The sequence below is a fragment of the Notamacropus eugenii genome, chromosome 1 (assembly GCF_028372415.1).
Source record: "Notamacropus eugenii isolate mMacEug1 chromosome 1, mMacEug1.pri_v2, whole genome shotgun sequence".
NCBI classification, from domain to species: domain Eukaryota; kingdom Metazoa; phylum Chordata; class Mammalia; order Diprotodontia; family Macropodidae; genus Notamacropus; species Notamacropus eugenii.
In genome coordinates, this window is record NC_092872.1 from 44931798 (window position 1) to 44956284 (window position 24487).

At 40.3% G+C, this 24487-nt stretch overlaps 1 protein-coding gene across 7 annotated transcripts in view; it reads right to left on the reverse strand.

Annotated features, from left to right (window-relative positions):
• Positions 1 to 6058: 6058 nt before the first annotated feature.
• Positions 6059 to 24487, reverse strand: part of NSMCE1 (NSE1 homolog, SMC5-SMC6 complex component) — a 61093-nt gene continuing 42664 nt past the window's right edge. For 6 of the 7 annotated variants that reach the window (XM_072597954.1, XM_072597945.1, XM_072597977.1 and 3 more), the window contains exons 3-8: positions 22005 to 22126; positions 16836 to 16913; positions 12974 to 13120; positions 8901 to 9014; positions 7930 to 8050; positions 6059 to 6503 (exon numbers count right to left, since the gene is read on the reverse strand). In XM_072597954.1, the coding sequence (XP_072454055.1) occupies positions 6424 to 6503; positions 7930 to 8050; positions 8901 to 9014; positions 12974 to 13120; positions 16836 to 16913; positions 22005 to 22126 (662 nt within the window). In that variant the 3' untranslated portion in view covers positions 6059 to 6423. Of the gene's footprint in view, positions 6504 to 7865; positions 8051 to 8900; positions 9015 to 12973; positions 13121 to 16835; positions 16914 to 22004; positions 22127 to 24487 lie in introns of all 7 variants that reach the window. The other variant, XM_072597986.1, reaches the window with a different exon arrangement.

Genomic DNA, 24487 nt, shown 5'->3' on the forward strand with positions numbered 1-24487 from the left:
CCACAAAAACAGAGTACTTAGTGGATATCAGAATTGTTACTCTTTATATTTGACACGATAGGCAGTATTCATTTAAACTTTCACATGACAAGATTCCTGTTAAGTCACTAAAGGTACACTGACATAAGATGTAACATGGGAAGACTATCTCATCGTGCATATCTGACATTAAGGAGGGATAGACTGCATTCATCAAGGCAGAATGTAATTCAAAGGGAGCTTGGTTGTATAACGTATGCTTTTCCCCCCTAGCTCAGAGATAGGCTATTTGGCTGTAGTTCCTATCAGCAACTGATCCTTCATGATCACTTCTATACCAGTTTGGCAGATTCTACTTTTGCTCTCAGCTAGAGTTGAAAGAAACATTTCCTTTGAAATGTGATGTGATTTTTTTTAAGTTCAAAACTACAAGAAAAAAGTCATTAAAAATGTAGTATTTAAAACACAGACATCTCCATGACCTTATTTCTCTCAAGTAGGTGCTTTCTATCAACTCAGCAGAATACTGAAAATGCAATCTTCAAATTATACCATTAAATCTTCAATATCGTCAGAAATCCAAAATGCTGAGTTTATGGCTCAGTTACCAAGCTTTTCATCAGCTGAAGGCTCCAAAGGTTTTCTGTTGTACTGCACCAGTGAGGGTTAACAGATTTGAATAAAAGTTATTAATTTGTTGTTCATCCATTAACCAACTCCACACAGCAAGTATTTAGATGAAGTATTTAATGGATAAGTAAATTGACTGGTAGTAATCTGGACTGAATTTATATCCTTTATCCTTAATAGCATCACATAGACTCTAATGAAAGATAAAAAATCACTTCAGCCACCTGTATTTACTTACCTCTGTCACTTAAGGCCTAGTCTGGCTCCAGCTTACCTCTCTAGTTCTAAATACCACATTCTTCTCCTTTATACACACTAGGTTCCCTACAAACTGGATCAGTTTTTCCTTCATCACATGCTGCCCTCTCCCTCCCCTGTACAACTGCACAGGCCTACCCTGATGTCCACATGTATGTATTCTGCCCTCATTTTCACTTATGAAATCCCTGTTTTGCTCCAAAGCTCATCTTAGATGCCATGTCATCCATGAAATTGGCCTTTTTTCTCCTCAAATGAAAGTGTTCCTTCCTTTGCCTGATGAAATGTGCTAAAGCCTGCCCATGTTCTAAAACCATCTTTGGCCCTTAGAAAGAAATATATGGAAGGTTCCAGACTTAGGAGCTCTTGGCCCAGCCATAAGCTCTGTTGTAGTCATTAGGGTACCTCACTCCTTACCCAGATCCCATACCTGGACAAACTCTCTAACTCTGCCCTGGGTTTCTGATTCCATTGTTGGTTCCAGCCCTTGGCTCCTTTTCTCTTGGTCACTTAGTTTGGTCTCTTTAGTTAACTCCTTACTGCCTGACCTCTGAATTCTGAACCTTACCTGCCAATGCAGTTCAACAAATGTTTATTAAATGTGCAGAGGCAAAAGAGGGAGATCAAAAGCATTGATTAGCCACAGTCCCAGCCTTGTGGAACTTACTGTCTGGTTCAGAGAGAGAACACACAGAAAACTAAAAATAAGGAAAGATCTATGATGAGGGAGAGGCTCCTCAAGGAGCTACAATTTGAGTTCTGATGAGGAAGGAGGATATTCGAGACAGGAAACCAGAGTGTGAACAAAAGTATGGTGCTAAGCAACCTTCTGTTTGATAAACCCAAGGACCCCAGCTTCTGGGATAAGAACTCATTGTTTGACAAAAATTGCTGGGAAAACTGGATAACAGTGTGGTGGAAATTAGGCATAGACCCATACCTGACACCGTACACAAGAATAAAGTCCAAATGGGTACATGATTTAGGTATAAAGATTGATACCATGAATAAACTGGAGAAGCAAGGAATAGTGTATTTATCAGATCTATGGAGAAGGGAAGAATTCTTTACTAAAGGAGAGATAGAAAGCATTATGAAATGCAAAATGGATAACTTTGATTACATTAAACTGAGAAGTTTTTGCACAACCAAACCCAATGCAACCAAAATCCGGAGGGATGTAGTAAATTGGGAAAGAATTTTTACAGCTAAGCTCGGGGATAAAGGCCTCATTTCTAGAATATATAGAGAACTGATCCAAATGTATAATCATACAAGTCATTCCCCAATTGATAAATGGTCAAAGGATATGAACAGGCAATTTTCAGAGGAAGAGGTTAAGGCTATCTATAATCATATGAAAAAATGCTCTAAATCACTATTGGTTAGAGAGATGCAAATCAAAACAACTCTGAGGTACCACATCACACCTATAAGATTGGCAAACATGACAGAACAAGAAAATGATAAATGCTGGAGAGGATGTGGGAGAGTTGGAACACTAATTCATTGTTGGTGGAGCTGCAAGCGCATCCAACCATTCTGGAGAGCAATTTGGAACTATGCCCAAAGGGCTACAAAAATGTGCATACCCTTTGACCCAGCAATATCGCTACTAGGACTATATCCCCAAGAGATCATAAAAATGGGAAAGGGTCCCACATGTACAAAAATATTTATAGCAGCACTCTATGTAGTTGCCAAAAACTGGAAGTCAAGGGGATGTCCATCAATTGGGGAATGGCTGAATAAATTATGGTATATGAATGTAATGGAGTACTATTGTGCCATAAGAAATGATGAACAAGAAGACTTCAGAGAGGCCTGGAAGGACTTATATGACCTGATGCTGAGTGAAAGGAGCAGAACCAGGAGAACTTTGTGCACAGCAACGACCACAGTGTGTGAGAGTTTTTTCTGGTAGACTTGGAATTTTGTAATAACGCAAAAACTTCTTATAAAAAAAAAAAATCCCAAAGGTGGTTCTCAAGGCAAAATGCCTTCCACACTCAGAGAAAGAAATATGGAAGTCATTCACAAAATGTAGCAGATCATGTTTGTGTATATGTATGTGTTTGTGTATCATGTTTTGATTTGTTATACGATTTCTTTCATTTATTTTAGTCTGACTACATAGCATGACTATAGTGAAAATATACTCAGTAGGAAAGTATATGTAGAACCTATACAGAATTGTATGCAGTCGTGGGGAGGGAGGGGGGTAGTGGGGGGTAGGTGTGGGGGGGATAAAATCTCAATTGTATGGCAGTGATTGTTAAACATTAAAAAATAATAATAATTAAAAAAAAAGAGAGAAAGAAAAAAAAAAAAGGATGGTGCTAAGAAAAAAAGTAAATATTCAGTGACCACTGTGTGCCAGATGCTGTATCAAGCACGGGGGATACAAAATGAGGCAGAAGATGGTCCCTGCCCTCAAGCTCACAGTCTTATGGGGGAGACAACATGCAAACAAATATATACCAAAGAAACTATATACAAATAGGAAGTAATTAACAGAAAGAAGGCACTGTATTTGGGAGTAGGGAAGACTTTCTGTAGATGATAGGATCTTGGTTGGGACTTAAAGGAAGCCAGGGAAGTCAACAGAGTAGAGAAGGGAAAGCATTCTAGGCATGAGAGATAGCCATAGAAAGTGTCCAGAGCCAAGAGATGGAGAGTCTTGTTCATGGAACAGCCAGAAGGCCAGTGTCACTGAATCAAAGAGTACATGTCAAAGAGTAAGAGGAGGTAGATTATTAAGTGGTTTAAATGCCAAACAGCATTTTGTATTTGATTCTGGAAGTAATAGGGAGCCACTGGAGTTTATTCGAGTAGGGAAATGCTATAGTCACACATGTGCTTTAGGAAAATCACTTTAGTAGCTGAATGGAGGATGGTTTGGAGTGGGAAGAGACTCGAGACAAAGCTGCCAGCAGGTTGTTGCAGTAATGCAGGCAGGAAGTGATGAGGGCCGGCACTAGGGTGGTGGCAGTGTCAGGGGAGAGAAGGGATGTTGCAGAGGTGAAATTGACAGGCCTTGGCCACAAATTCAATAAGGCGCGAGAGAGTGAAATCCAGAATGATTACCAGTTTGCAAGCTGAGTGGCTAGGATAGAGAGTGTTGCCCTCTACGGTAACAGGTAAGAGGAGGAAGGAATTGGGGAAAAAGATAATGAGTTCCATTTTGAATATACTGAATTTAAGATGTCTACTGATCCAGTTCAATAGGGCTGAAAAGCAATTGGAGATGTGACACTGAAGATCAGCAGAGAGCTGGGGGGAGGATAGGTAGACTGGAGAATCATCAGTATGAAGATGGTAATTAAATCCATGGGAGCTGATAAAAGCATGCCTTAGGGGAAAGATCATTTTAGTTTTGGCTATTTTAAACATGAAGTGCTACTCAGACAGCTGGGTAGGGAAGTCCTTTACATAGTTTGAGATGCAAGTCTAGAAGGATCAAGGCTAGAAGAGATAGCTGGCCACTTTTTGTGATAGCTGAGAATGGGGAACACAGTAGATACCCATCACTTGGGGAATGGCTAAGCAAATGGTGGTACATGAATGAAACAGAATATTACTGTGCTATAAGAAATGATGTTTGTGAAAAATACTGAGACACAAGAGAAGATCTATATGAATGGATGCAAAGCAAAGTAAGCAGAGCCAAGGAGACAACATGCACAGGAACTACAATGTAAATGGAATGAACAACCACATGCCAAAAAATCAAAAGTAAATGTGAAAAAATGATAAAGATCAGACAGGATTCCCATGAAGAGGGAGGAGGGAGTAGGAGGTGCACAAGGGTTACACATGGCACATTCTCAGGCTTCTTTAGTGCACTGACCTATTGTGCTGACTTTTTTCTTCCTCTCTAAAGAAACACCATTTGTCGCATGGCATTACTCTCTAGGAAAGGAAGAGGGATGGATATTTGAGATAACTGGGGTGATATCAGATACAGAAAATGAATAAAAAAACATTTTTTAAAGCAATACCTGGCACTGTGAGATTGCATGCGTTAGCCAAGGAGGGAATTATTAAGAGATAGGAGCAATAACAGAGCACTGGGAAACACTGACCTTAAGGGGATAAGAAGAGAACGATCAATTGAGAACTGATTCAAGTGGTAGAAGCACCAGGAGTGTCATGTCTCAGAAAGCCAAGGAAAGTAGGACAAGAAACTCCAGAAAGCAGGAGTGGTTAATACTGTCCAATGCTGCAGAATGGAAATACAAACTAAAGAAAAGGTCAGTGGGGGAAAGAAATGGAGGCACTGGAAACAGCTTTTTTTTTTTTTTTTTTTTAAGAAGCATGGCTATGAAAGGAAGAGGAGAGGTCTCCAGATAGCTTAACAAGGGAGAAGAGTCAAGGGAAGGCAATGGCATTGGGAGAGGTGGGTTTTTGCAGCAAACTCCCAGAGAAAGCAAGAAGAGATGAGGACAGTGGCACAGAGAGAGAAGTTGTCCTAATAAGGACTAAGAATACCTATTCCTGTGAAACAGGTAGCAACAAGAAGAAAATTTTTAAGAAATTTTGAATTGCTGAGGAGGAAAACAAAGGGCTCCCATTGTTACAAGCTTCATTGAAGTAGGAGGCAATGTTCTCTGCTATTAAGTGAGGGCCATAGCAATGTTGTTGGAAGCTTGAGGCATGAGGAAACTGGAATAGGGGCAATGGAATAAGAATGGAATAAGAAGGCAGCAAGAGCAGAGGAGGATTGGCAAGGACCAATAAAGGCCTCACTGAGGCTATTACCATGAAATATAGAGGGAGAATTCAATTTCTTTTCCTAATCTCAGTCAAAGGGTGAAGGTCAAATAGGGGGTGGCTAAGGAATTATATAAACACTGCATACCATGGACTCAAGCCTCAGCACAGAGTGAGAAAGAAGACCTGGGAAAAGAGAGCAAGAGGGACCAAAGCACTCGAGGTTAAGCTGTCTGGCTCTGCAGTACCTCTCTGTTCCACCCTGCCTTTGGGGAGTTCTCATAACTTGACTTCTAACTTCATGCCTGGCCAAAGTCTCAGTCTTAGCCAGTAAATAGGCAGCCTCATCCAGATGCCACCTATGGCTTGATGCAGCATCAGGCAAAACAGGGACAAGACTGAAGGGACAACTTATTAAATATTGAAAGGGAACACTGACTCAATAAAAACAAAGGATTTAAAATGTAACTTATTTCAATTTCAGTTCAATTAAATTCAAATATTTATTTAAACCCTGATGTATAAAACACTCGAGTTTAAATCTGAATTATGAAAAGCAAAATAAATTCCTATTTCATTCCATTACAAATTACCAAACAATACAAATATCCATAGTGCCAGGGCACAGACCAAGAAAAGTACCAAAATCACCATCTCATGAAAATTACTTTACTTAAACTTATTAGCAAGTCAATACAAATAAGCAGGGCTAATTAATATAAAATTATTCAAATGGGTTAATCGGTTCAAAATATGACCACTTAGTACATTTAATCCATTTGAACATAAGTGAATGTTAAAGTCCAGTGCAAAAAATCCTGACTCAATATGGAGCTCTTCACATCACTTTGTGTCTGAAGATGAGATTCTTCTAGGAGTTCTTGGAGTACTGGGTGGCAAATGGGAATCTGGTCGGACGAAATCTGCATAAGGAAGAACGCAGATAAGATTTAAAGGCTGCTTTCACCTACAGAAGCTGCATCTGATACTTTCTAGTGCTGAAGAACATTCCTAGGTACTAGGAATTTGAACATGTAACATAAAACTGGTTTTCAGCTCAAGTCTAAACGTTTCAGGGAAGGTTCAGGTTTTCAATAGGTTCCCAAGAAAACATTGGTAAAGTTGGGGCAAAACCTCCCAAAGGAGGAGTGCAAACTCCTCCCAAGAGAAGCTTTGGAAGTAATAATACCAAGGCAAAGAAATTTACATCTCACTTAAAATCTTTAGCATGGAAAATGTGCACAGTGACCCTAAATTGTATCATAAAGCAGGAATCATCAAAACTATTTGGCACTACTTTAAAAAGTAGAGCAGATGAGACAAGAAAAAAATAAAAAATAATTGAACTAAATAACCCAGGCTTCAATAAAACCTCAAATCCTAAGTTATCTGGGCAGAGCTCTCTATTTGACAAGAATTGCTGGTAAAACTGGAAAGAAACAAGAGATATATGACCTGAATGTTAAAGGTCATACCACAAAAATCATAAGATAACCACATCAGGTACCTTTTATAACCACAACCAGGTTCATTTTTTAATAGAAATAGGGAATTTTTAACAGGGAATAAGGAATAGAGTTGATCATAAAAATATGAGAAGTAATTTTGATTACATAAAATTGAAAAGCTTTTGCATAAATAACACAACTAGGAATAAAGGAAGCAATCTACTGGAGGAAATAATTTTGTATCAAATATCTCTGGTAAGGATTTGATATCTAAGATAAGCATCTACCTCAAGAAGGTCAGCGACAAAAAAGCTACATAAACAGCCCAATATATACAGTCAGACTGTTTCTAGTAGAAAAAAACACAACTAAATATAGTAAACATGTTCATTGATTAGAGAATGGCCAAGATTAATTGTGGTAAATGTAAATGGTATTATTAAAAACAATGTAATGAATGCATAGAAGCACAGGGAAGTCTTAGCTAATATGATACAAAATGCAATAAGCAGAACCAGGAGAACGCCACACAATTACTGCAGCCATGTCAATGGAAAGAACAGAGCAAATGAAACAAGGCCGTGAAAGCATAATGAAAAGACTGGCCCAAAGAGGAAAGACAATGCACCTCCTGTTACAGAGGTGAGGGCTATGGGTCTGAAACCCTGTATATAATGTCAGACTTTTTTGGCATGTTGATTAGTTGTGCTAAACTTTTTTTCCCCTTCTCCTTCATTATAACAAAAGGCTCTGTAGGAGGAGAATATGAAGATATTATGAAAAGCAGGTGATACAAAAACAAAACGTAGTAAGAAAATAAAGATGTCCATGACGAACCTGCTAGCATTTGATCCAGTCCATTAAGCCCAGGACAAAGTTTAAACCATGTGGCATATCCTACCTCGCATCTCAGGCGGCCAAACTTCATTACAATGGGGACAGTGCGGCTCAGGCTGAGATTTGAAATACTTTGCAATGCAAGGTAAATGCATTTTAATTCCACAGGTTTCACAGGACTGGCCCTGAAATGAGAACGGCTGATTATGAAAGGTCTCACATTTTTCTGCATTTTGCTCGAAATTTTTAAGTGGACAGTATATCTTCTCCCTTAAGAGTCCATAATTATTGTCATTCATTCCAGTGATGAAGAACTTTCTCCTGTAAGTTCTAGAAGCGCTTGTGTTCATTTTGCTATCGGGATTCTATGTGCTGAACCACAGGATGTATGTCTGTAAAGGGACCTGAGAGTTTAAGTTCCAACTTTGCTACAGATTAGCTACGTGAACATGGGAAAATTCTCCATTTTTACTTCACTAAAACTAGTTGACCTAGATAGATAATCTCTGATATCCTTTTTGGCTGACCCCACCACTACCACAAGTGTTCCTTGGGCACTTTTAAAAATAATACCAGACATCTAGAGTTCTATCTGTCCTCTAGAATGACCCTCTCATGACATGCAATTTCATGTACTTTCCGAAGTGACTAATACTCTGAAGGAGGACTCTGGCCCAGTAACGTTCTACTTATTTGGGGGAAACAGCATGAGAAAGCAATGTTCTAACAAAAATATCTACAATATTTGAAACTATGAACAAGGTGTTAGATGCAAGAAGTTGGTGCTAATAGCAATAGAAGTTTATTACCAGAAAAATGTTGTATTCTTTTCCCCTCCTGGGCCTGACACATAGTAGGGGCTTAAAAACTGTTTGTGGATTGACTGGTTGGGTAGAATGTGACCAGAATGAAACTAATGGGTTAGTCAGCTTATGATATCAAAGGTCTGTGAAATTCAAAGTACCCAGTAGAACTACTATAAGTCTATAGAATGGTAATCATGAAGATCAGTCCAAAAGCTTTACATTTATTTACCTGGATGGCAAGAGTGTGGCAGATGTTGCACTTTTTGACATCTTGATATGTCTCACATATATACTGATCCAATTCCATGATGCAGCGAGTATGTAAAGTGTATTCACCATGTCTCTAAAGAGATAGTGACAGCCAACAAGCATTTACTGAAGGTTCATGGTGGGAAGAAAAGGATAGAGGGGAGAGGACAACAGAGGGGAAGGGGAGGTATAATAATGAGAATGTCAACAAGCTCTTATCCTTGAGGCTAAGATTTAGCTGTGGAGGTAAAACACACAGAAATGAAATGTCAAGAACATTAAAAAGCACCCTGTCAAGAGGCAATATGGTGCCAGATCAAAGAGTGCCATAACATTACACATATTCCTTCCACCACTTTATTTATGAAAAAGCAATGTAGGATGGCTCCTATGAACTGATTCAGAGCGAACTGAGCAGAATCAGAACAATTTATACAGTAATGGCAATATTGTAGAGATAATCAACTTTGACAGACTTGGTCACTTTGATCAACACAACGACCCACCACAATTCCAAAAGACTCATGATGAAACATGCTATCTACCTCCAGAGAGAGAACTGAGGGGACTCAAGCTCAAACTGAAGCACATTTTCTTCTATTTCTTTCTTTTTCTTGCTGTTTTTATTTTTGGAACATAACTACTATGGAGATTAGTTTTGCATGATCATATATATTTTTAACAGGTTTTGTTTTTCTTGCCTTCTCAAAAGGAGAGAATATGGAACCAAAAATAAAATAAAATTGAGTTTCAGAAGGAAAAACAAGGTAGTATAGTAGAAAAAACACTGGATTTGGAGTCAGTTGATCTGTATTTGAGACCTATATTTAAGCTATATGAAGGAAGGCCAGGTACTTCCCCTGCCTCAACCCATTTTCTTTATCTATAAAACAGGGATATTCAAGCTGAAATCCTATTTCACAGGATTATAATGAACATAAAGTATTTTGTAAATTGTAATGCGACATACATATGTATATTTATATATACATATACACATATTTTTTATATGTGCTATTATTTATGAGGTTTGGACATACATGTTCCCCATAATGGTGTATGGATTAACACTTAAAAATGATCATTTACTGATTTCACACTTCACTCAGCAATGCTATCAAATCCCTTCACTTAAGTGCAATCATGTCCAACTAAGGTCAAAAAACTGAAAGCACTAGAGCCACCTTGACTTTTGAGATCCTCTCAGCACGCAGAAGTATAAAATTGGTACAAGTAAAACACTGTCAATAGCCTTTTCTCTGAAGGGATAGGGAAAAGCTACATCTATGCCCAGAAGACCCAGGCTGTGCTTATATGCAGACATTAAACATTGTGCAGTTCAGTGAAAATCCCTAGATTTAGAATCAAAACAGCATCTTGGTTTGGGGTGGACCTGTAACATACTATTTGTGTAAACTTAACCACAAGATATTGCACATCTCCACGTCTTACTTTCTTCAGTTCTTCAAAGGGATGATTTCTAAATCTCTCTAGCTCTAAATCCTATGGTCCTACAATGGAAGTCATACTTTGGAATTCCCTGGGCTAAGTGCCCACTGCTTCTCCTCCCAAATACTGCAGTAGCTTTAACTAAATAAGGATAGGCTGTTGATATGAGGACTGGTGTTTTTCAAAAACCTCTTGCATGGAAAGAGGAGATGGAGAAGCCCTCAAAGCCCTTTACTTCATAACACAAGAAAGAAAATGGCAGAGGACCAAGGTGGGCAGAGGTCTTAAGACCTTGAGAGTTCAAAGTAAGCGGGTCCTCAAAGCTCATCTAGATCACCTTCCTCATTTTGTAAAAGAAGAAGCAGTAGAGGGAGGGGCTGTGACTTATCCAAGATCACACAATTGGCCAATCAAAATAAGGATGTTTCTGCAATAAAAAACCCTTGGTGGACCTCCCTCAATGAGAATAAACACAGGATGATGGCCTGAAAAAGGTAGAGGGAGGTTCTTGACTATCAAGTTAAGTATCTTAATGAACACTTCTTTTTAATGAGTTAGTAAGATCTCCCATTTATGTAGCACTTTACAAAGTACTTTCTTCACACCTTTTCTGTGAAATTGGATCATGTAGGAAGAGCCCTCTGAAATGGCCTAATATACCCTGCTTTAGTTTAGAGACAAGGAAAAGAGGCCTCAACTAAGAGGAGAAGAGCCTAGCCTAAGATCCTTCATCTAGTGTCAGGGCCAGTGCTGACACTGAGACCTCCCTTGGAGACCTATGCTTAATCCCTGCAGACAGATTCTAGCATGCTCTGGGTTCCTGATGTCCCTAGCCATGTAACTAAGTCATTGGGAAGTATGAGAAAATTCAAAGAGCCCTTAGAGGTTGCCTAAGGCAACCCATTCATTTCACAAAAGTACGAAATAGGTCTCAAAACGTTGACAAAGGGTCCACCTTGATCTGGGTGGTAGCAGCAGCACAACTGGTAATGTGAACCCAGGGGAACCAGCTAGAAACAGAAAGAACCCTGGCCGTGGTATCAGAGAACCTGAGGTCAAACATTTTTCCTTTTCCACAAAATGTACTGACCACTTAATATTAAATAGTTCTTCCCATCTCAGATTTCTTATGAACTGATTTCATTATCTCGGTCAATGTGCCAGGTAGCAGAGATGTTCCTATCTTTGATATTTTACACTAGGAAATGGGAAAATGATAATAGCTAACAGTTCTACAGCACTTTGAGGTTTCCAAAGTGCCCAGGCTCACACAGCTAGTAAGTGTCCAGGGTAGGATTCAAATTCAAGTCTTCCTGGACTTAGAAGACCCAAGTTCAAATCCTGCTTTTACCACTTACTGGCTATATCTCTGAGCAATTCACCTCATTATACAAGATTCCAGGAATAGGGATGGAAGGTTCTAAATAATCTAATCTGGCCTGATCATTTTGTAGATAAGGAAGCCAAGGTCTGGAGGGATAAAGACACTTATGCAGGGTCACACAAGTAGTAAGTAGTAACCAGCTAAGGGTTTCAGTGTTTAGAACACTGGATCTGGAGTCTGGAAGACTCTGTCCTCAGATACTAACTGTGTGACCCTGGTCACTTAACCACTGCCTGCCTCAGTTTCCTCAACTGTTAAATGAGGATGAAAACAGCACCTACCTCATAGGGTTATTGTGAGGATCAAATGAGGTACTATGTGTGATTCACTTAGCACAGTGCCTGAACCAAAGTAGGTACCCTTCCCCTTCCCCCAAGCAGCAAATGTGGGGTCTGAACTTGAGTCTTTAACTCCAAATCTAGCCCTCTTTCTACTCCTTATCTCTCTGAGTCTTAATTTACCTCTCTATGAAATAAGGAGGTTTGAATCACTGATCTCTGAGGTCTCTTCTAAAACTAAAAAAATCTGATTCTAGAAACCAATTTAAGTTAATTGAGAAATCCAAGTGATAAGTTAAACATTCTGCAGGCTCAATGCATTTGGAATTTGTCAGGTTACTCATCAGTATTAAATACTGTCTTCCCAGCTAACTCCCTGAAATGTAAACAAACTGATCAGCACTGAAACACCAGAGTACTGTCTTGTTTGAGTTCCACCTCCTGCAGTTACCAGTCTACCTCCATGACATCAGTGAACTATGCATGCAGAGCTACCAAGAAGTGAGCTTTCCCTGAAAAAGAGGCTGACAGCGGTATCAGCAGGTCCAGTGTGTCAGCCAGCAACCATATGAGGAAGGATATAGCATCACCATGCCAGCCAGCCAGAACAAAATCGCCAGACACTCACTGCAAGGAAGTTGCTGATAATCGAGGCTTCTGTGACAAGAACCTCACTTTCTGCGCCCTGTCTGGAGTTTCTCAGAAATGCTATCACACCGTTACAAAATGCAGAACCAGGAGTTCTGCGTCAGCACTAAGAGCCCCAAAGGGAGAGGAACAAGTATCTTTACGTTCAAGCACAATCCATGGAACAATCTTTTTCTAGTTTTGCTTTCCCTCCTGAAGTAGCAGTTAATTAAATGAACACTTTGGAAGAATTATTTGCCCTAAAAATCAGTCAATGCTTTAAAAATAGCCATAGTGCATTCCAGGACAATTTACTTCTGAAAGCCACTTATCCTGAACAAACATCTGGAGCACTTGTTCCGCTTCCTTCTTCCTCATTTTTTTGCTCTGGAGTTTGTCGGACAGGTTTAAAATACTGGTGGATGATGCATAGCCACTTTCTGATTCAACAATCAAGTCCATCTGCAAGAAATATTTTACAGTAAATGAATCTCAAGCCTGTATCTTTGGCCCACTTTTACCTCCAAGATTTTAAGTCCCAAAATGGCACACCTGCAAAGGAGCCTCTCTATTCCATAGCACTGAGAAACTAGCTTAATTTTATATGTAGGTAATGCCTATGCAACCCTACTGAAGTGAGAATACACACTGCCTACCTTCCTCGCTAGATTTTTGTGAGGGTCAAATGAATACTGTCTGTAAAGCACTTTATAAACACAGTGTAGTATTTATATAATAAATAATTTTATTTAAATTGTTAGCTACTGAATTTCTTACTAGAGAGATGAAAGGGAATAGTCAATAACTCTTAAATCTTATTTTACAAATGACCAGAACAGCACACACAAAGTTAGCCTTGTGGTTCCCAATCCAGGCAGGGCAAAATTCACATCCTAATCTGTCTTGAAGGTAAAACTGTGGCAAGATCATCAAATATTTTAAGGCAGCTCATCAAGGTGGACATCCCCTCCAATGACATAGCCCACCACCTATCTATACCTGCCCATCCTGTGCCACTGTCTTACACTTTTGTGTGTTGTTTCCCCCATCGGTTTGTAAGCTCCTGGAGGGCAAGGACTCGCTTTCTTTTTCTTCTTTGTATGCCCAGGGCTTAGCACTGTACCTGGCACACAGCAGGCGCTCAATAAATGTTTATTGTGTTGTATTATTATGTATGCCCTCTGCCTCCAGTTCTGCTACCCTGCCAACATTGCTTCAGAAGCAGATGGGGGCCACGTGGGACAGAGGATCATTTTATACTAATTTAGTTTCAAGGTTGCCAAGGCCAAAATATTTGTCCCTAAATGGTCAGACTACTATTGATGAACCTTTTGCATTTAATTAGGCTAGCCCTCAGAAAACAGGCTCAATCTGTTGCTAGAACCAGCCCTAAGGCCTTTCCAGCATGGTAGGGTCTGCCCGAGCTTATGTTCCACTGCCTCATAATGAATCCTACTGCCTCCGTCATGCCCAAGTGCCCCTCATCCTGAGAAGCTCTCAGTAAACCCTGTCATCCCCTCAAGCTGTCAACCTATATCTTTCCTCTCTTTCTTAGCCAAGCTAGAAAAAGCTTACCCTCTTCTCACTTCTAAATTTTGCAATCTGGCTTGTGACTTCATCACGCAACTGAAACTGCCCTCTCCAAAGTTATTAATGATGATAAACTGCCAAATCTGATGATCTTCTTACAGATCTTATCCTTCCTGACTGTTCTCAGTCATAAGACGCTGCTGAAGATGCTCTCTCCTCTCCGGGTTTTTGGGGTTTTGTGATGCTGCTTTTTCATAATTCTCTTCCTCTATGTCTGACTGCTCTTTTTAAGTGTCCTTTGCCGGTCCTTCATCCACACCAAGCCCCTCGGCTACAGATAAACCCTAGGCCTCTATCCCAAGACCTCTTCTCCTTCCTCTCCCTCTCTCCCTCCCTCTCTCTCTCCCTCTCCCTCTCCCTCTCCCTCTCTCTCTCTCTCTCTCTCTCTCCATATCTCTCTCTCTCTCTCCATATCTCTCTCTGTCTTTCTCTCTCTCTCTCTCCATATCTGTCTCTTTCTCTGTCTCTTTCTCTCTCTCTCCTTCCTCACTCTTACACCACATCAGCTCATATAGATTTCATTAATCTCTAGGCATCATCTATAACTCATCAACTGACATCTCCAGCCTCAGTTAATGATTCTCCTTAGACTGAGAAGCACAACATGAGCTTCCTGTTGGTCATATGGAACTGAATGCTCCATACACATCTCAAACTCAGCATGCCCAAGACAGAACTCATCACCTTTTCCCCCAGACCTATCCCTCTTTCTGTCAAGGGCACCACCAGTTCCTTCTAGTCATCCAGGTTTGCAAATTCAATGACATCCTCAAGTCCTCACTCATTACAAGTATCTAATGAGTTGCCAAGTTGTGTCCTTTCTATCCCCACAAAATCCTCCACCTCTGTCCCCCACTCCATGTTCACATAGCTACCACCTTAACGCAGGCTCTCAACACCTCATGCTAGAACACCGAAATGGCTCCTAACTGGCCTCTCTACTTCAGGTTTCATCCCTCTCCAACTCATCCTCCACAAAATCACCAAAGTGATTTTCCTTAAGCATATGATCATGAAACTTCCCTACTCAATAAACTCCAGTGTTTTCTATTGTCTCTATGACCAAATGTAACTCCTCTGTTTGGCTTTTAAAGCTCTTCATAAGCTGGCCACAACCTATCTTTCCAGCCTCATTATTACCCTTTTTGAACTCTATGGTCCAGTCAAACTGTGCCTTCTCTCTGTTCCTTATACAAGACACTCCTCCCATCTCTTTGCCTTTGCAATGGCCCCCCATACCTGGAATGTACTCCATCCTCACCTCTGCTTTGAAGAATTCCACGTTTCATTCAAGGTTCAGTTCAAGCACCACTTTCTACATCAAGCCTTTTCTGATCCCCTCAGCCATTAATATACGTCCCCCAAAATTATCTTCTACCAGTTCCTTTAGAGAAGGGGCTAGTCATTCTGACCAACTGCAAATCAACTGCCCAATATATGTCTCCCAAAATTATCTTCTATCTAGCAATTCCTTTAGAGAAGGGGCTAGTCATTCTGACCAACTGCTAATCAACTGCCCCACAAAGCATAAGCAAGCCAGTCTAGCTGAAGCAGCAAGTCACCTGGAAGGAGAGATGGGCGGCAGCATGTGCCAAGTAAGACAGTCCACCTCCACCACCTTAAATGCCATCTCAAAGCCTGATGAAGACAGCCCAGGACTCTGAGCCTAAAAGCCTTGGAAAGAACAATGTTTCCTACACAATGGTCCATAGACATCATCTTGGGAAGCAACCCCTGTGGAAATGCAGCCTGCCAGCTATGCCTAAAGGTGCTAGAGCCATAGATACTGAAGACTCAGAAAAGAAAGTTCTTGACACCAAAGATTTTGGCCCCATCAAATGGCTGAACTCCTAAGATTTTGTCAGTGGAAATGTCATTAAAGAATAGGCATTGCCATCTCCTTTGCCTCTCTACCCCAAGGACCATGGGATGTTCCATCTAATTTGCAGCTTAACTAAACCTATATATGTGATCTCCCCCATCAGAATGTGAACTCCTCAAGAGCAGGGGTTGTCTTACCTCTCTATTTGTATTCCTGGTGCTTTGCACATAGTAAGTGCTTAATAAATGCTTTTGTAGTTCATTAGCTCATTTCTTTTGCATATACCTATAAGTCCATGTTTTCTCCCCAGCTGAGACTTTAAGCTCTTCAAGAGCAAGGTCTGTTGGACTTCCGCCTTTATCTACAGTGCCTAGCAGAGCCCTGGGACATAAAAGACATTTAATAAATGCTTGTTGATTGACTGATTGACTGAGAATCCAGGGTTATTTATATGCCACAATAAAATGTTCCACAGACAGCTATTTTCCCTAGAGACCATTTAGTAATCCTTGCTGGGAATTCCTGGTGAGATACATTAAACAAAAAACCAAACCCTTCTTTGAAAAACCTTCAAAGATTTTGATTTAACACTAATTAGTTCCCTAACTAAAGACTTCTTCATTCATTTGACTTGTAGTACATGCCTACTCCAGCTAATTATTATGCATCAAAATAAAATGACATGTACCCCTTTAATCATTCCCCAAAGACTATTAATTTAACTAGAAGACAAAAAATTTCCCCATTCTATTTGATGATACTTACAGTTTTTTTAAATAATTCCAATTCATTTTCTGCATAGTCAGATGCCACTTTGGTAGCTTCTGTTATTGCAAGATTCACCTAAAAAGAGTAGTCACACTGAATATTAATTTTTGCCCTCTCATTAATAATCAGTAGTACTATGACTTCTCTGAGCCCAGTTCCCTTTTCTATAAAACTAAGATGATAATATTTACTCTCCTTATATCACTTTGTCAATCTTAAAATAACATTTTTTTAAACTTGGAAAATACCTTAGAGATAATCTAGCATAAATTTTTCATTTTACAAAAAAGGAAAATGAAGTCTGGGGATGGGGAGCAATTTTCCCAAGGTCATACTGGTAATAAGTGGCAGAACCAGGATTCCTGACTCCAAATTCACTGGTTTTTTCTCTAAACCAGAGGTTTTTAATCTTGGGGGAAGGGTTATAAAATGTAAGATTGTGATAATTACATTTCAATATAAGTGGTTTCCTTTGTAATATTATATATTTTATGCATTTAAAAACATTATTCTTAATGATCTTAAGAGAAGAATGGAAAGAGAGGGAAAAGGAATATACTGCAGGGGGAAGGCAGAGTACAGAAAAGAATGTTGGGGAAAATAATCTCACACACTCATGTGGACAACCATACAGACAAGGAGGAGGGGCAGGGGAAGCAGCTGAAACATGAACCTCACTCTCAAGGAAATAATATACACATCACAGAATGTGGGTGTAGAAATAGATTTCACTCAAAAGGGAAACACGAGGGCAAAAGGATTTAGGGGAGGGGGAGTAGATTAAGAGAGGGATTAGTCCTAAGAAAAAGAAACTTGAAGTGTCAAAGAATGGTAATCTGAAGGAGTGACCACAAACTGGGAGACGGCTGAATAAGTTAGGGTACATAAATGTGATGCAATATTATTGTGCTGAAAGGGGGTTTGGAGGGAGGAGGGCGGAAGGGAGAGAATTTGGAATTCAAAGTTTTAAAAACAAATGTTAAAAATTATTCACATGTAACTGGGGGTAAATAAATGCTAAACAAATACATAAAAATTAATATTATTGTACTGAAAGAAATGATGGAGATGATTTCGGAGAAAGCTGAGAAGACTTGCATGAACTGATACAGAGGGAAGCAAACAGAACCAGGAAAAACCATGTCAACAATAACAATGTGGAAAGGACAAATTCTGAAAGAGTCAGGGTGACGACCGACCAGGAATCCAGAGGAAATGCTGAAATATGCCCCATACCTCCTGATGGAGAGCCGAAGGGCTCAGAGAACAGGATGAGGCACAGACAAGGCATTTGATTATACATGTTCACAACAAGGGGTTTGTTATTTTTTTTATTCTCAACTGGTGAGGAGGTGGGGGAGTGTGGAGAGAAGGCAGATTTTTGCTGCTGAAGAATCATCAAATGTGAGAGTTGGGAGGGACTTCAGAGATCACCCAACCTAACCTTCAGTTTTAGAGAGGAGGAAACACGGGCTCAGAAACAATTTTAGGCCTGCTACAATGCCCCAAGCTCTAGTGGTTTGTCCAAAGTTATATGCTCCTTACTCCCGGCCAATGTATAGGGTATCACTTGCATGTTACAAGTGAAAACAGCAGAGGTTCATTTAGCCACACTTTTTAGTACCACCACATAGTAGAATTAGCACTAGGTTTTGAAAACACAGGACCTGGAGCTGAAGGCTACCTCTGTTGCCAAATCCCTATGTGGCCTTCAGGAAATCCCATATAACCTTGCAGATTGAGATGCAACTTCTATTCAATTAACCTACTAACAACTGAATTCTCATTTATGCCTTGTTTTCTCAATAAATACACACACACACACTTATACCATAACTTCACTGAATTACACTTGGTTTCAGTAAATTAAGGGTAAAAGATTTCATACTTTAAAATTTTGAATATCCAATCAACTCATTAGATGACAGACACAGCTATTTCTGTTGTCAAAAGTCATGCTGTTGCCTCTCTCTTATGACAGTAATTCCTGTATTTAGAGACAGTGCTAAAAGCACTGTGAAATTAGCTGAGTTGACAAAATCCATTTGTAACTTAGGTAAGTTAGTGTCCTGCAACTTGCAATGCATTCTCCCCATGAAACATAATCAGATTCCTAAGCCAGCTCCTGAATGCTGGCTTAATTGCTTCTGCAAAAGAGCTAATGGTATAAGAGACATTGTTAGAAATGGAAACCTTAGAAATAATCTAATCCAATCCCCTCTTTTCTAGAAGAAAAATGCTTGGGCTCAGAGAGCAGATGACCACTCTGCTCATTAGAGGAAGAGGTAAAATTCAAACAGAGCTCAACAACCTCCTCATGCAGGGTTCTCTCTGGTTTACCAGGATGTTTCCCATAAATACTACCAAGACTGGAGCCTCAGAGTAGAGGACAGAATTTGGAGATGGAAAGGGTCTTAGGCCACCCCCTTCCTTCTAACAATGAAGAATCTGGAGCTCAGAAGGCTCAAAAGCCTTGCCCAGCTTCACACAGTTTGTGGTACATCGTGTAATAACATTCTAATTTGTAAGGGCTAAAATCCATCTCTGCGTTCTCTTGCCTTAGCAGTGACCAGGGACATCTCTGGCCCTCCTGCCTGTCTTACTAGCTCCCCCTGTACTCCTGCCCCTGCATCCACCACACACATATCCTGAGGTTTTCTAAGAGTTCTGACTGCTAGAAACAATAGGAAATAGAATGAGGATAAAATGGCTCCCTCCAAAGTTCTACTTGTTCCCTTCTTTTTCTGCTTTATAACCTATAGGGAAAAACTAAGACAAGAATAGGTGATCATGGCAATTTTTTAATTATAATAAGACTAACTGACATTTCAGGAGAATACTGAGACTTAGCTCCTAAATGTTGTATGATAGCAATAGGACAGGCAGCTCCGGAGGTAAGAAGAGGGCATTACTGAAAAGCTTTTCATATATTTTTGCCTGGTGCAAAACAATGTTATGAGTTAAGAGTTACCCCCCCCCCCAAAAATTTAAAAGTATGTTTTACCCAAATTCCCATTTATGAAATAAAATCTCTTCAGTGTCTGTTGGCCAGAGTCCTGTGAGCTTGTATTTAGAATGTTTCTAGCCAGACAAATCTTAACTATTACTTCTAGTCTTTATAACTATTTCAGTCATAATACAATGTCCTAAGCTCAGTCCTTTCCACAACTATAACCAGATGAGGTCATGTGATGTTTGTGGCCAGACACAGTTATCATTATGACTCAGTAAAAAATAGTTTCAAACTTTGCAGCTTAAATCTTATTTCTTATTAACAAGAATTGAAATCTAAAACTGCAGGCTTTCCCCTTGTGAATTACTGTTAATGGCTCTGGCCCCAGATAAGCAGCAGCCCAGGACGAGAACATTCTACAGTTCAGTCATTCTGTGCACACTACGCATCAGAAAAAAATAATATATCACATTTGCCATATGGCAATTTAGTTTGCAATGCACCTTACACAGAGTAGGCCATCAGTCTTTCCTTGGACATAACTGAAAGCAAAAGCTTCCTCAAAGACGTGGCAAATTCCCTATTCCTCCTTCCCCTAAATATAGAGTGATTCTAGAGTGATCTAGAAAAAAAGACTGCCTCCCCCCCCCCCCCAATCAGACCTATTCTGATCACAATCTATTTCAGGGAGTCTACTCCAGGCTGATTCTAGAATTAGAAGAGTTTCCAATAGGAGGGTGAGTTGGGGCCATTTCTAATGGGGGCATTTCTAACACACACATATATATACATATTAGCATTAAAACTATCCCACTTCCTCAGTGACTCTCTAAGACTTGGCTAAAATCAGAGCAGATTCTTAAGAACAGTTTTAGATCGAGCAGATTTAGGTCACCTGGCCCTCTTGCTACACCAATCTAGTTCAGAAGCCCTGGTTAAACCTCCCAAGGGGGCAACAGGAGCTAAGATAACTCAGAGGCCTGCCTGTCTCTGCATGTCTCTATTTTGCTCTGTCTCTCTCTTTCCTTTCTTCTCCCATTCTCCACCCCCCTTTTGGGGAACAGGAAGGAGGTGGCCAGACCACTCACCTCGGGACTCACACTCTGGTTCCTTTCCTAATCCCAAGGGCAAAGAGAAACATAATAAAAACAGAAAGCACAGTGGTTTTTTCCACAAGTTTGGCACAATGACTCTAGGCAAGAATATCCTCCTCCCTCTGGTCCCAATACTCCATCTATTTGGGGGAATTTCCTAGGAAAGAACTACTACAAAGATGAACTTTGTGGTCTGTTCCAAAGGAATATGAGGTGAGGGAAAAAGCAGAAGAAACAGCTCCATGGAGAAGGGCAGAAAGTGGAGAGCAACTACTGGACTGCTAACTGAAAGGTGGTTGTGAAGAATGTTGACTGAACCTTGAAGTATTTATACAAATGCCAAAAATTACTATGGTAATCACTGCTACAAGTATGACTGCTTGGGTAACTTTGGGCAGGTCACTTAATGGCTCTGGGTCTTAGTTTTCCCCTTTTGTAAAATAAGGCTCTTAGTTCAGGTGATTACTAAAGTCCCTTACAGATCTAAACCCTATTATCCTATGTTCCGAGCCTGATGGTGTTAATGGTTTAATAGAAAGAACATTCAGAAGATCAAAAGACCTAAAGGAAGTGTGCCAGTAGGCCAGTATGAAGAACACTCAGAAAATCCGTGGACCTGATTTGTGTCCCACTCCTTCCACTAATCAGTTATGTGGCCTTGGGAAAGCCATTTCATCTCCTGAGGTCTCAGTTTCCATATCTGTAAAGAGGCTTGAAGGGCAACTAGGTGGCACAATGGATAGAGTGCTGGGCCTGGAGAGAGGAAGACTCATCCTTGTGAGTTCAAATCTGGCAAGGCACTTCACCCTGTTTGCCTCAGTTTTCTTATGTGTAAAATGAGCCGGAGAAGGAAATGGCAAACCACTCCACTATCTTTGCCAAGAAAACCCCAAATGGGGTCATGGAGAGTGAACAGGATGGAAACAGCTGAACAACAAAGAGGTTGGAATAGATGATCTGGAAGATCCAGTTCATCTCCACACACCCAAAGTAGCAGACGAAGGTGGGGCTGAAAGAGAACGGCAAAGTACACTCTCACCACTTACAAAACAGCTTTTCCATTTAGCCTCGGCCGCTGACAGGGACATCCCACAAGGGGGCACTCAGCCACGCACTTACCAGAGCATAAAAAATCTTTCCACTGTCTTCTGAACGTCCTTTCCTGATTTCCATAAACAATGGATGCAGAAATGTGTTAATAATGCCAATGAAGTCATCCAATTTGTCATGGGCATAGTACACTGTGAATTCATAACCAAGAAAAAGAAACGTATGAACCAAAACCTCCTTCCCTCTCAATCTTTCCCCCAACACTTCTAAATGCAATGATTTCTTTAAGCAGAAAGCACCTACCTCCTCTCAAAAACCCACTAATGAACAGTGGAGATAGAAGACTAGATCTCTAGACAAACCAAGCGTGATTTCTTAGAAATATATTCTTTTCTATTGTGACCCAGAGCCTGGCCACCCCCACGCCCCATCACCACCACCGCCACCACCACTGAATGGAACTGAATATTGAACTGCTTAGTCTTTCTCTGTATTAGGCAATGATGACAGTCTGATTGTAGCCATAGGATTCATGTTCCCCAGTCATCCCCTACTGCCCCAAAACAATCACCACAATACTAACATTTATATAGTGCTTAAGGTTTGCAAAGCCCTTTAAATGCTACATCATCTGATCCTCCTAACAAGCCTGTAAGCTAGGTGCTATTTTTCATGCATTCCCCTCTTCCTCTTTCTTTCCAGCAGCCCTTTGTATGTTACCCTCATTAGAATGAAAGACCCTTAGGACAGAGACTGTCTGGCTTGTCTGTATTTGTATCCCTAGTACTTAGCACAGTGCCTGGAATACAGTCAGCATTTAATAAATGCTTTCCCTCTCCCCCCATATGCAAAAGAGATTAAGTGATTTGGCCAGGGTCACGAGTAAGTGTCTGAGTAAGGATCTGAACTCACATCCTCCTCACTCCAAGTCCAATCCTCTATCTACCATGCCACCACACTATTTCCAAACTTGGAAAACTCAGTGCAGAGAGCAAGTGGAAAAACCCTGAGATCAGAGGAAAGCTGTTTAGGAACAGAGATACAAGTAATAAAGAGAGCTACTGTATTCTCCTCTGGACTTTACTACTGACTGAAGAAAACAGAGACGCTCATTTTGACATTTGAAAATACTACTAATAACAACATTAACAATAACGGCAAACATTTCTATAGCACCTATTATGTGCTGGGCACTATGCTAAGCACTTCACAAATTTTCTCTCATTTGATCTTCACAACCGCCCCAGAATGTGGGTGCCCTTACTCTTATCCCCATTTTATGGATGAAGAAACTCAGGCAAGCAGTTAAATGTCTCATCCCGAGGTCACACAGCTGGTATCAGGGGCTGGATTTTAACTCAGGTTTTCCTGACTCCAGGCCCAACAATCTATCCATTGCACCATGTAGGTGTTGACATAGATGTAATCAGGAAAAATACTTGCCATTGAAATAATTTCAATTTGATTCAACAAACATATATTAAAGGTACAGAGATAGAAAATAAACAAAAAGCCCCAATCCCTAAATTCAAGAAGCTTTTTATCTAATAGAATAGATATAAGACAGACATAAAATAAGGCCAAGTATGACAAGAACAATGGCGAGATCCAAGCAAAGTGTGGTTGAAAAATCTGAGAACAGAAAACTCACTTTCAACTAGAGCTAGACCGAGTTTCCGGATGTGTTTGTGATTGTAGTGAGTGTAAGAGGCTGCTCAATAGTCAAGGGAAAGAAAGAGAGATGGCATCCAATTTTTCAAAAGGTCACTGGAAAGCAAAGGTATTGAACAAGACCAGGCTTTCATCACCTTCTCTATGTAGCGTGCCCCCAAGGCCAGTATCCTGAGTCTTATGCCAAGGGTCTCTAAGATTTTGTTGGGCTAGGCAATGGCTGCTTCCCCTGATGCAGATCATAGCTCCTTCCATACTGAAGTAATGGTCTTCCTTCCTTTCAGTGGTTCAAGATATTCGTCACCTGGGGATCATCACCTCAAGTGATGAACCTCTCCAAAACTGGCAAGTCCAACTCTGCTGATATTAAGTCAAGGAAAAGGCAATATGGCATGATGGAAGGAATGTCAGATCTATCTCAACTCTGACAACAGCCTGTGACCAACAAAAAGTGGCTTAAGGGCTCTGTGCCTTATTTTCCTCATCTGTAAAATAGAGATGACAATCCCTCATGGACTGTTACAAGGATCAAATGAGATAACATAGGTAAAATATTTTGTAAACCTTAAAGCACCAATTGAAAGCCATCATTATTATTTTTATGCAGAATAAGGGAAGGCTTCGTGAAGGAACAATAACTCACATTTAGACTTCACTGGACCATTTGTACAACCTCACAACAACCCAGTGGGATAAGTAGAGCTTATTATCCCCACCTTATAGATGAAAAAACTGAGGGCCAAAAAGTTGAAGACAGGTAATAAGTCTTCATTAAACCCTAACCATATGCCTGGCACTGTGATAAGCATTGGGGATACAAAGAAACCCCAAAATAGTTCCTGTTCTCTAGAACCACACAGTCTGATTGAAGAGATAATCAC